The 12,882-nt window shown below is 37.4% G+C and overlaps 1 protein-coding gene across 1 annotated transcript; it reads left to right on the forward strand.

Moving 5' to 3' along the window:
• The first annotated feature begins 10,754 nt into the window (after nt 1–10,754).
• Nucleotides 10,755–12,538, forward strand: LOC122667288 (protein TIFY 10A). The gene is made up of 4 exons (XM_043863541.1): nt 10,755–11,019; nt 11,613–12,074; nt 12,181–12,238; nt 12,374–12,538. The coding sequence occupies exons 1-4, from the start codon at nt 10,842–10,844 to the stop codon at nt 12,504–12,506; spliced, it is 831 nt and encodes a 276-aa protein (XP_043719476.1). The 5' UTR covers nt 10,755–10,841; the 3' UTR covers nt 12,507–12,538.
• Nucleotides 12,539–12,882: the final 344 nt, after the last annotated feature.

A 12,882-nucleotide genomic window follows, 5' to 3' on the forward strand; every position in this document is an offset into this window, starting at 1 on the left:
TCCCGAAGTAGATCTAAATTGAGACACTCGCTCAGGAAATTGCCTAGTAGAGGCAGCCGGGTTAATGGTAAACCCAGGGATAGAGGGGATCCAGGGATCAGCCCAAAAGAAAGTATCCTTACCATCACCAATTCTGCGAAAGCAGATGGATTTGAGTGGCTTAATGATCTTAGATATACTGTTCCAGCACCAAGACCCTCTCTTCTTAAAAGTTCAAATTTCTAGCTGCGGAGTTTGTAGCATGGATATAGGTATGGGTATTGGTATTGGTCGTATCGGTTAATACATATCATGTATGTGTACTTGTGTAGCCCACTGGTAAATTGTACCATGTATGTGTATTTGTACAGCTCTTTACCTTCCTAAAGGTGCTCTAATTGAATATAGGGAGAAAGAATGCTATCTGGTCGTGTTTGGCATGCAATTCATGTGTTGACCTGGTCACATTTGGCGTGCAGCCCTTGCGTTCAGACACAGGGCTGTGGGAAATGACCGTCGCACCCTCATGAAAAGACAGAAATCCCTGGGGGTGCAGCAGTCATTTTGGGCAATCCTGTGTCTGGCCAAGAACCGCACACTATACACAACCAAGTACGGTTCTCTTTCCCTTGAATATAATAGACCTCAGCTCTACAGCCTACCACTATTATTCTCTTTCTGTTCTCTGCCCCAATTAAGAAAGTCTAGTCCATTCCCACTTCCACAATAAAAGTAAAAGCCATTGTGGGTCACATGACTCACATCTGGGTTGGGTGTGCCATAAGTTTTTTTTCTTGGGCCGTGTTTGGTACACAATTTCAGAATAGATTTTTTATTTAGAACGTATCCTAAAATTTGATTCTCTTTTGTTTTCTTGCTTCAGATTGCGATCTAGACCTAGAATCTATTCTAAAAATACATACCAAACAGCTCATATCTATGGTCATAGTTGTCTCACAAAGAAGGGTAGTGTGGTAATTCTAATCCTTTGATGTTTAGAAATGATTTGGGACTGCAAGGCGTTAGAATTTCATCTCAAATTCTACAATAAATCCCCCTTATATATGTATGTATCATCTTTTTTAATGGTTTTGAATTTTTTTTTTAATGATTTATTTTAGGGCAAAAATTGCCATTACGTTTTTTTTACCATTACGTTAGTGTGCAGTTTTCTATGCATGCCATCTCACATCCCACCCATGAATGATGGACCCCATATTATCTCCTCAATAAACCCCTATCGGATGATTGTATTTTCCATCTTTTTATTGTTGGGAAATTGCACTCTAATGTCGTAGTGATCCTTCTTTTTTATTTTATTATATTTTGTAGACCTCATTCGATTTGGAAATTGATATCTAACAAAGAAACTTCGAAGTATAAGTTTCTAAGAAATTTTAGTCCCATTCAATCTGCCATTTGACACATATTTTATGGGGAGCAAGAAAAAAATTCTAATTGACCCACCCTACTATAGTGCCTAATTTTATGAATATTACATAAGGGAAAAAGATTTCTGTCCGGGAGTGTGGCCTACACCAGCACTCCCATGAGTCTCTCTCTCCTCTCCATGTGAAAAGACACCTCTACCCCCTTATTTTAAGGAGGAGAGAGATAGACACATGCCACACTCCCGGACAGAAAATTGCTTCCCATTAAATAAATATGAAGAAGAGTGACGCATTCCCAACCCACTTGGAGGACTATTAAAAACTTATCACAAAAAATATAAAAAATAAAAAGAGGATCATTAAAAAAATGCTATCATTTATTCACGGGATCATCGTGTGTTTAAAGAGTCAGTCTTTAAAGGCAACCACTTATAATTTCATTAAATAAACACTACAATTTTTTTTTAATTATAACATATATAAGCACAAAGAGTTGAGGAGTGAGATCAGCTAACTTAGCTAAATAAAATAGACGAATTATTATTGTCACAAAGATCTGTTAATGTTCAACATGGGCAATGCTCCTCTTCCTCCTCTCCCCCTTGGCCTGCGTATATTTAATACGTGCAGTTTTGTAACTTTTTTAATGATGTATACATAACTATTCACAAAAATGAATATAATTATAAGATAAACAACTGCTCCTCGTCCTCCCCTTCCCCTCCCCTCGGCCATGCATACATGCATACATGCATCTTGTGATTTTGCTTGATGTTGTATGGTATCAATTGATTTATTTGCGAAGCAGAAAACTTTCTTCCATTTCTTATTTTAGAAAAAGGAGAAAATTGTCATACTACTTTTCTTGATATATATTATTCTATCACACTTGTACACAACTTATAATTATTGTTTACTTCCATCCATTAAATGATAGTCTTACAAATAATATTCTATAAAAATACCCCTTAAATTGTCTGTTTTACCAGTTTTTTAATTTTTTTGTAGGTAGGACTAACCCCACTTAGGGGTGCCAAAAATATAAGAATGGAATTGAAAACTGGACTGAACCGATCCATTAAAACTAAGATTGTGTTTAGTATGTTTTTCTGGAATAAATTTTGAGTCTAGAATACATTCTGAAATCAATTCTTCTCTATTTGAATAGATTTTGAGTCTAAGATGCATGCTGAAATCGATTCTTATCTATTTACTCACTTTAAAATTCATTCTAATCCTAGAATCTGTTATGAGAATACTTTCGAAACACAACCAAGAATTCACCGAATCCATTATTAATGTGGCAGTTCTTATCTTAACCCATTAGAATTATTTATATTCTAGAATCTTAATCGGATTGAACCAAAAAAAAAAAAAACTGAATTGAACAGACTTAGGAACAGCAACAACAACAAACTCAGCTTAATCCCAACTTAATAGGTCAGTTACATGGATCCAAACAAAACAAAATAGGGATAGGAGAAAGAAGAGAAGGTAAAAAAGAAAGATGAGAAATGAGATTGGAAAACAAAAATGAAAAATGACAAAAGATGGGTGGAAAAATAGAAAAAAATGAAAAATGGGAGTATCTCAGCTACATATAGGGTCTAGTATATGGATCCTGGCCCTCCAATAGGCGTTTACTAATTATTGGAGTTTAAAATATTAATATGTAGTTTTTTCACTCACTATTCACTCTATTGGGCGGAACATACTCGTATAGGATGGGCATTTAAGTCCACTTCCGGTTCATTCGGCAGGACTCAAAATCTCTTTGCGGATTTTCTAGCTTCTGAGTCTTCTAGACTCAAGCTTTCTAAAATTTGGTGGTCTCAACTCTCAACCACCCCCTTTTCTTGTAAATACCTCTTTGATTTCTTCCAGGAGTTTCTCTCAGGAAGCTTTTCTCTAATGAAATTTCCTATCTTTCTGCCAAAAAAAACAAAGTCCACTCGCTTTATATTTCATGGAATTTTCTTTTTGGGTAAAATTTTTATCATAGATTTAGTATGGATATTATATATGATCTAAAAAATTTACATTTGTAGCTTTTAATTGCCTGGTGTTTTGATCTTGAGACCAGCCAATACCTAAGACCAATTAAGAATTGGGGCCAGATCATCCCATTAATTATTAATTGATTATGGTTCTTAGATTTGAAACCAATTAGCTAATGATCAGGATGATTCTAATCTTAACCCTAAAGTGGAATCGATAAAGACCCGTCACGATTGATTAAAACTATCACACTTGACAACCCTAAGGCCTAAACGGCTAAACCCAAACCCAAGGGGCAAAAACTTAAAAATTAATTAAGAATTAGAATTAAACCAATTCATAATTATGAATTGGTACTGGTTCTAAAGTTTGAAACTTTGGATACGATTAACTAATCAAGACGATTTATTCCTGACCCTACGGTGCGATCACTATTAATTAGAATCGTTCCAATTGATACCCCTAAGCTCAATCTTAGAAAAAAAAATTTCATAAGTTAATTATTGGGAAATTGATGATGAAACTTCAATTTTAAATTTTAAAAATAAGGAAATTTTTTTTTGGCCAAGCGCACATGTCAGCTCAATAGGGTTAACTAACCTTTCAAACCGAGAAGTGCATATAAACACAAACACACACACCCCACCTATCAGATGTTGGACTGAACTCCATTGCGGGGGCAAGCCATATAGTTTTTTGGTTCAAACACATACCCCAGCTCAAAGGGTTAACCAAACTTTCAAGTTGCAAGAAAAAAAAGGAAAGTTCATGGTGCTTTTGTTTGAAGACAACTTCAAAGCGCAAATTCATTCATACTAACCCTATCACTTTTTTGAGAAGCAGTTTTCTGTGCGGGAGTGTGGCCTACGCCAGCACTCCCATGTGTCTATATCTCTCTTCTTCAAAACAAGGGGACAGATGTGTCTTTTCATATGGGGAGGAGAGAGATAGACTCATGGTCGAGAGTGCAGGCGTAGGCCCACATTCCCGGAAAGAGTTCTTTTTCCCCACTTTTTTTTATGATAATATGTAGTAACTCTATGTCCTTGTCACCTTTTCATTTTTATTTTTGGTAAACAATACTAACACTATCACACTTACATGGAAATTGTGCTAAGAAAACTTATTTATTGATTCATGTTTAGTATAAGGCATCCGAATAACAAGTATCAGGTAATCAGAAAGTGGAGAGAGACCAAACTGCCTCACACGAACAAAATAAGGGAAATGATGTTATCACATGTACCATCTTTACAAAATTGACCCCTTTTTTTGTACAAATGGAGCCGGCTTGGCATGCTCTCACGCAGAGAACTCAGAAGTAGAATAGTATGTCCTCCAATAACTACCACTTGGTAGTTTAAATGGAACTAAACTTTAATTTATAGATGAATTTTAAGGTCCTCTATTCACCTGCTACATTTTAGTTTATTCTAAGAATGCCAAGGGGCAAAACAAGATATTAAAAGAATTAAAGATTATCAACGGATTAGAACAACTTCTTGTCACTCAAGTAGCTAACTAAGAAGTGGTAATCTTCTTTTTATTCTAAAAAATTAATTTGGCGTGGTATCAGTGAGTTATAATACGCAAACAAGTAAAGTTACAATCTTAGGGAAAAAGTAATGCACAACAGCCAACTGAAAAATGAAATTGCGCACCTCTTCACAGTGTTCATGTGAGGGGGTGATGTGCCATAGATGCCATTCCTCTTATTGTCAGATTCCAAAGCGGGTTCCTTCATTCGCCTAAAACTACACTCAGACAGTGTAGGAAACCTTCTCTCACAATCTTATTATAACCAGTCTTGGTTACATAACAAGATTTCTTGGTGTCAATAAGAGAAATCCATATAAGATTGCCAAGCTACCCTTTGCAATTTCCCGCTCACATGAATATTTTAATTATTTTTTCTTACCTACTCTGAAAATATGGCCTCCATATGAATGATAACTTTTGGGAGAATGTTTTCTACGTGGGACATAGGGGCCACACCCACGCACAATAGGGGCCGATCGACGGCCATGCCCCCCATATATGGCGAAAATTCCTCCCCCTTTTGTGCCACCGCATGCTCTCTCATTGGCAGGCGCACGTGGCATGGCCCCTGCATCCCTCCCAGAAAACAACACCCCATAACTTTTATAGAACACTTATTAGTGTAGCGTGTAGATTCCTCCCTACACTGGCAATGTGAAAAACCCTCAATGAACTAAAAAATCTCATTCAGTAAAAGCTTATGTACGTACTCTTATTGGCCCTCGCGCTAGTACAAATTCAATACAACCAAATAGCGATCTCTTGCCCCATATATATATATATATATATATATATATATATATATATGAGGAAACATTGAATCTCAATATAAAATTTGAATGGTCAATCCACATCATTTTTTTAAACGTAAAAACTACCACATGATACCATAGTGCAATTGCAGTCTCATATGAAATTTTTTTTATTTTTTTATTTTTTTATTTTTTTTGTCTCTCTTCTAATGTAAATATGTTGATGCGGCATACAAATTCCTCCCCACAAGGCCACAATAGAGTTGAGGGAACCCTCTTTCTTTTCGAAGATATCCTACGATTAAAATTTCCAAATCACCCTTCTAAGTAGTAAAAACACAACATATGAAAATTTTCCCTTTTTTTATTTGAACATGTCTATGAAAGTTAATTATTGTGCAACGTACTGATAATGAGATGTGTCATCAATTTATAAACAGAGGAAACAAAAGTAATTATATTCTAAAGAAGAAGCCCCATGAGCCTAAGGCAGTGTGGCGGCTCCTGACATGTATTATTGTATTAAAAATAATTTATAGAAAGAGAAAAAAAAATGATTAAAAAACCCAATGAAAGAAGGTGTAATGTATTTGCTTGTTCAGAGAATCTTTCTCATATTTTAATAATTCATTTACTTTAAAAAACCAATAAAATAAGGTGTTCTCATACCATGGCATTGCCTTGTCTAACCAGACAAGCTAAGAAGGTAAATTCAAAAAGTCAAAAGTCTACTTGAAAGGATAATCTTTTTCTTTGTTGTTCAGTAAGAGAAGTTAGGGAGGATTACCCCCCACAAAGCCAGAAACTAACAAGTCGTTTAACCAAAAAAAACAAAACAGATAAGAAATTGAATCTATTCCGTGAACACCACCACCACATGCTAGCCGCCCACATGGTAAGAAAATGGAATGAGGTATCGATTTAGAAGAGTTCACCAATGAGGTGCCACGGAATGATTCTCTACATAGTAGAGTAACAAGGTCATTTCAATGTAAAATTGAAAGAGAGATAGAGAAGTGTGTCAATCTATTCTGTTCTCTCACACCGTTTTAGGAATCGGTATTTGATTAGTTGTATCGGTCAATTTGTATTGTTATTGGTGCTCAATAATATGGATTGGCCAATACAATACATTTTATTGGGGGGTTAAACGGTCTTTTCACTAATCACGTGATCGATTAGTATTTTTTTTGTCTTTTATTTTTTTAGATGTTGTTTTTTGAATGAGACGCGGGGGTTATGTCGTGCACGCCAATCAATGAGAATGCATATAGCGGCACAAAAGGGGCGGAGTTTCAACTATACATGGAAGGCATGGCGGTCATTCTGACCCCTGTTGTGAGTGGGGATGACCCCTAAGTCCCACACAGTAAACATTCTCCTTTTTTTGAATAAAAATTGCATATACGATCCACATTAAATACAATTAAATTGACATAAATACTTATATAAAATGACATAAAAACCCCTATCCACTTATTTGACGAAGTCAATGGGAGAATCACCTATGTATAAATACATTCCCCAATGAAATTGAAAATGTTATTTTGATCTGAAGTTGAGTTGATACGGCTTAATATAATTGATACGTATCACTATATATCTGTAATACGTATTCATATCAATATCGAACGATCGATAAGCTCTTCATCGCCTTTTTACTGGTGTACTCCCCTACGTCGCTTGGAGAAAGAACCCTCTCCCAATGTGTATACAGGAAGTTGCAAGTGGAGATTGGAAAGATGGCACCTGATGTAATTTTCTCAGAGATTGAGGCCTGTTTCTATACGCAGAGACAGAATAATAAGAAACGCGGATCACGTGGTGGATGCGAAAACGAAAAAACCTTGTCGGTCACGTCATAAACACTTGAGAGAGGAGTCGGCATCGGCAATCAAAATATTTCTATAATCACGGGGTGGGACTGTGGGAGTGGGAGTGGAGAGTGGGACCCACTTCGAAATCTTTCCTATCCTACCTAAAAAATATTCACGAGGAAAATGTTTCCCACCTCATCTACCCATCCAATTATTTCGCGCCGTGTGTCCATGTCCTTCTTATGCACTGCATGTGGCCTCCACCAAACTTCTTTGCTACTCTTTATTTCTCTCTCTCTCTCCGCGTTGAAGGTACAGCGCACAGAGTACGAAAATTAGCCTATTACAGAAACAACCAACTTGCACCTTCAGACCCCACACGACCAAAAAGTCTTTCACCTCACGCGGAATTGAATGCCTATCTAATTGTCACCTGGCAATTACCTCCCGCGTTTTCTTTCCTCACCTCTCAACCCTTTCCGGCACATACCGGACCTTTATCTGCTCTATTTTCTTAGAAGGTCCATTTTTCCAAATTCCTCTAATAAAGGGATGGAAATGATCATTCTACTTCTGTCCCAACATACTGCCCAGATGGGATTCACTCCCCTTTATTAGAGGAACTTGAGAAAATGAAAAGGACAAAAAATGAAGCTGATAAAAATATTTTTGATTCCCTGTTTGCCTTTGCTTCTAATTTTCAAACAAACATGACTACGAGTCTAGTGCAGGGATTGAGATATCGGTCTTTGTATATATCGTTGCAATATCGATCCAGATTGATCAGCATCAGCTTGGATCGATCAATTTTACTCTTATTTTTGTTTAATGAAATTTTTTAACGATTTTACTCTTGATCTAATATTGATATCTAATCCAGGATCAATCAGGTATTTGTATCAGCCTCGACTCATACCAATACAATATAGCCAATCTGATACTGATACTAATACCTCAACCCATGGTCAAGTGAAGGTCATTAGTATCATACCGATATAGATCAAACTATATCGGATTTTTATCCTCTCAAGTGCGGTGCACTGTCCAACGCACCACACTTGAGAATCCAACCATAAAAATATGGGCAATGGCCTCTTTTTAACATGGTCAATGTTGGGTGGACGGTTGGATTCTCAAGTGTGATACACTCCAACTTCAGAGGATAAAAATCCAACTATATCGCCCTATATTGGACCTATGTTGATGCAAATTAAAAAGCAATTCCCTTTTTAACTAATATATATATAATATATATATATATATATTGTAATGAGAAATTTTATTGATGACATGAAGCATTCAAGGCCTCAGAATTATAAAGATTTTGAATTTATGTCCATATTAGTACCAAGTATGGAATTAAATCTTGATCAAAGTTGATTGAAATCGTTGAGTTGTCTCAATTTTAGGCTTGATCAAAACGAAATCTTGGGTTTCAACTCAGGGAGGCCTAGAGTCAAAACTCAGTGTCGAAACCTCAAAATTAGATCCAACATGTCTTGATTTCAAGCCTAAATGAAACCAACTTAGAAACCAAGATTTAGAACCATGGTATCAAGTCAGGGCAGGGTTGGGTTGGGTCGGTTAGGGTTGAGACCTCGAGCTGAACCCAGCCCGGGCCAACTTGACTCTGTCTTCTTCTTCATGTTCTTTCTTCTTCATATTTCTTTTTTGTTCTTCTTCCTCTTTGTCTTTTTCTTCTTTCTAGCTTGGTCAGCCCATGCATCTCTCTTCCCCGGCTCCTTATAATCAAGGCCAATTAGAGTCAACCCAACCCTGACCCTGACAATGGGTCAGGCCGGGCCTGGGCCTAGCTAAGGGTACTCAGGGTTGGGTTGGGTGATAAGTACTTTTTCGATACGTCAAAAACTCTGAAGGTGATAAAACGCATTAAATCAAACCCTTTAACCTATTGCATACTAGGCCGACCCAATCTAGCGTTCATACACTAGAGTGGGCCCTATTAAGCATATAACTAACCACCACACTTCTGCAGTCGTCATCCACGGTGGCTCTCACTTTAGGTAGCTTTCACTCTGGCGGTAGATAGCACTTTTCAAGCAGCTCCATTCTGCTCCAGTACTTTTTGCACTAGCGGCAGGTAGCTCTTTCTTGACGGCTTTCACTCTACTCCAGGTGGCTCGAACCCGTTGTGACGTTGTGTCTAGTTCTGATACTAAATGTTAGGTACTTGACCGATACGTCAAAAGCTCTGAAACTGATGGAACATGTTAAATCCAGACATTTAACCTATCCCATACTAGGTTGGTCCAATCTAGCACCCATACACTATAGTGGACCCCATTAGGCACATAACACTGGGATTTTAAAAGTCCCGAGCCAACCCAACCCTGTTGCAACCCTAGTAACGAATGAATTGGTCCATAATCTATTCGGTCTAATATGATCTATTTGGTTCACTTTTTGAGATCACCATTGGTTGATATATTGATTGAAAACTTTTAATAGAGAAAGAGAATGCCACTGATCGTGTGGCTAGTGTGGCTCTTGCATCTAGACACAGTTTCTACCCCCATAGAAAGTCAAAAACCCGTTTAGATCAATGCGTGTGCAAACTCTAGAGGCGATATTGATACATATGATACGATTGATATCGATTATTTAAACCATGAATCACAGGCTTTACAAGTATTGGATCATTCATGGCTGATCCGACCGATACGCCTGATACGGTGACCATGTGATGAATCGTATAAATATGCATAAGTTTCAACCAATACGATACCGATACCAATACCTAATAAATCCGGTCACATAGACAAAGAGTAACGTCTAAGGGGAAAACACGGTGCCGTCAGTTAGTCTACTTAATTGACTTGAACCTGACACAGAGGTTTTGATTGAGACGTTTCTCTTCTTTCCACACAGGAGGCGAGGCGAGGAGTCCGGTTTTTTTAAGTTATTGCCACCTTGTCCTCAATGGAATCAGATTTCATACGCAAAGAACACGTGTTTCAAAAGCTATATTTTATTTATTGATTTAACTAAAATAAGTTAAATTAAAGGCAGTTGAAGTTTCAAAGAAAGAAAAAGAAGTGGGTTTATTCCTCGTGCCATTTTAGAATTTATTATTTATTAGTTTTTTTTTTTATAAGAATTATTATTTATTAGTCCATTACTGACTATTTGCTAGGAGCCAAAGAAGTACAGATAAGAAAAAAACGAAAGAAAGAATATTTCAAGAGGAGAGGGGGAAGAATTCTCTCCGGACAATCACTCAAAAGCTCGCTCGCTCGCTCGATCTCATAATCAATCAAAGGATACAAGGCTCGATTACGATCTAATTCTCCGTCAAAGTTCCAAGAATTTCTTGTTTTATTGTTCAATTTTTTACGCCGTGAAAGATGTCGAGTTTGTCTGACCATTCAGAAACTGGAAGCTTTTCCGGCCGGAAGATGTTGAGATTGTCGGAGAAACCCAACTTCTCGCAGACTTGTAGTCTGCTGAGCCAGTATTTGAAAGAGAAAGGTAGTTTTGGAGATCTGATGAACATGGGAGTCACTTGCAATCCGGAAGGCAAAGGTTTGTTAATCTAAAAGTTTTTTCCATCTACTTGATTCCGTTATTTCATGCTTTTCTTTCTAAAGGAGACTTCTTTGAACTCCTCTGCTACAGAATCTGATTAGTGTGTTGTTTCTGTTGTGAATTCTCTCTGTTGACGTTCTTAGATCGTACTATGTTATTTGCCCTGAGTCGTAGTTCTCCGATCCTAGTAATGAATGGCTTCAATTCTCTTGATGGTATTCTGGGAAAGTACTGTATGGGTTCCAGTTTTTGTTGCTTCCTTTTCCCGAGATTCGGACTGATCTCTAATCTTCAGAAATTTCTATTCCTTTTAGTTTTCTAACCTAGGCCTTTCCATCGAAGATCCCCAAATCTAACCCCTCTATTTCTGCAAATTTGCACGAATTCCTAATCCTTTCTTCTTCTTCCCACAATACTTCAAATTTGTTTTTTTTTTCCTGTTTCTCCAGATCTCTGTTCAGATCACCGTATTCTTGCTATTCTGCAATTGAGACTTGGAAGGCTTAAGTTTTATTTGAAGTAATTTCATGAATAAAGGCAGAAAAAGAATCTGATACGTTTTTTTGTTTTTTTTTTATTTTAATCTCCAGGGAAACCTGAAACATGCCCTCAAACAGTGACGACGATGAATCTATTACCGAACCTGGAGATATCATCCGAAGCTTCGAGTGTTTCTGAGGAAATGATGTTAGCGAATCGGAAGATCCAGTCCATGGATCTCTTCCCCCAACATACTGGTTTTGCTCATCATGCCTCCCCCTCCATTCCTGCCGAAGACGACCTAAAGACGGCTAATCTCAAGGCATCCCAAATGACGATTTTCTACGCTGGGAAAGTGCTTGTCTTAGACGATTTCCCAGCTGAGAAGGCGAAGGAAGTCATGCTTTTGGCGAGCAATGGAAGCTCCCAGAAACTCACCAGCCCCTTTGCATCCACTTCCGGCAACGACAAACCCAACCAAACCACCTTTGCTACTTCCACTTCCAACTTGGTTCCTACCTCCGGAACCAACCAAGAGCAGATTCAACTGCCCCCTCGGCCCATTGTCTCAGGTATATAGATAATAGCCCTTCATGTTTTTTTCTTTTTTTCCTCTTGAAGAACTTCTCTCCTTTTCTGTTTCAGGTATTGACCATGTATGTTTTTCTTTTGTTGCAGATCTGCCAATTGCAAGGAAAGCTTCCCTTCACCGGTTCTTGGAGAAGAGAAAAGACAGGTTTGTATGCTGAGATTATTAAAGCCAAACTTTACTATTTTAGAGGAAAGAGAAAGAATTGTAATATGTGTTCCTTAATCCGTGTCATCAATTGGATTAATTGATTAAGCTTTTTGTTAATTTTCTCTTTTCCAGGATTAGTGCTAAAGCACCATACCCTCCTGTGAACAACTCGGCTGTAACATCTTCCAAGCAGCCTGAGAGCCAGGAATGGCTTGGATTGGCTTCCAATGTTGCAACTTCAAAGCAATTAGAGCTCCAATTATAGTTAAATCAAAAGCTTTTTTATAATTAGCTAGCTTCACTTTCTGTTCTTGGCCGTTTGGGCGCGCCTTAGCTCTTATACTTGTAACCGTTGGTAGCCATACAAAGGAGAAGAAAAGCAAATTTTCTTCTTTTTTGCTCTTTTTTTTGCCCTTTTACTTAATTTCTTAAATTTTTGTAACTATTTATTTATAGACAATGATATTGAACAAATGTTTATTATTTTCAATTATAGTGGAATATGATGAGCAATAATCACTACTCTTTATCTTAAAAGGGTCATCATTTCGATTTTTTTCCACTTGCTCATGGTGAAGATGATGGCTTCCTAATTTACAGTTAAGGCACAATAGATTAGATTAGTAGGTGGGCCGAATGCT

The sequence above is a fragment of the Telopea speciosissima genome, chromosome 7 (assembly GCF_018873765.1).
Source record: "Telopea speciosissima isolate NSW1024214 ecotype Mountain lineage chromosome 7, Tspe_v1, whole genome shotgun sequence".
NCBI classification, from domain to species: Eukaryota; Viridiplantae; Streptophyta; class Magnoliopsida; order Proteales; family Proteaceae; genus Telopea; species Telopea speciosissima.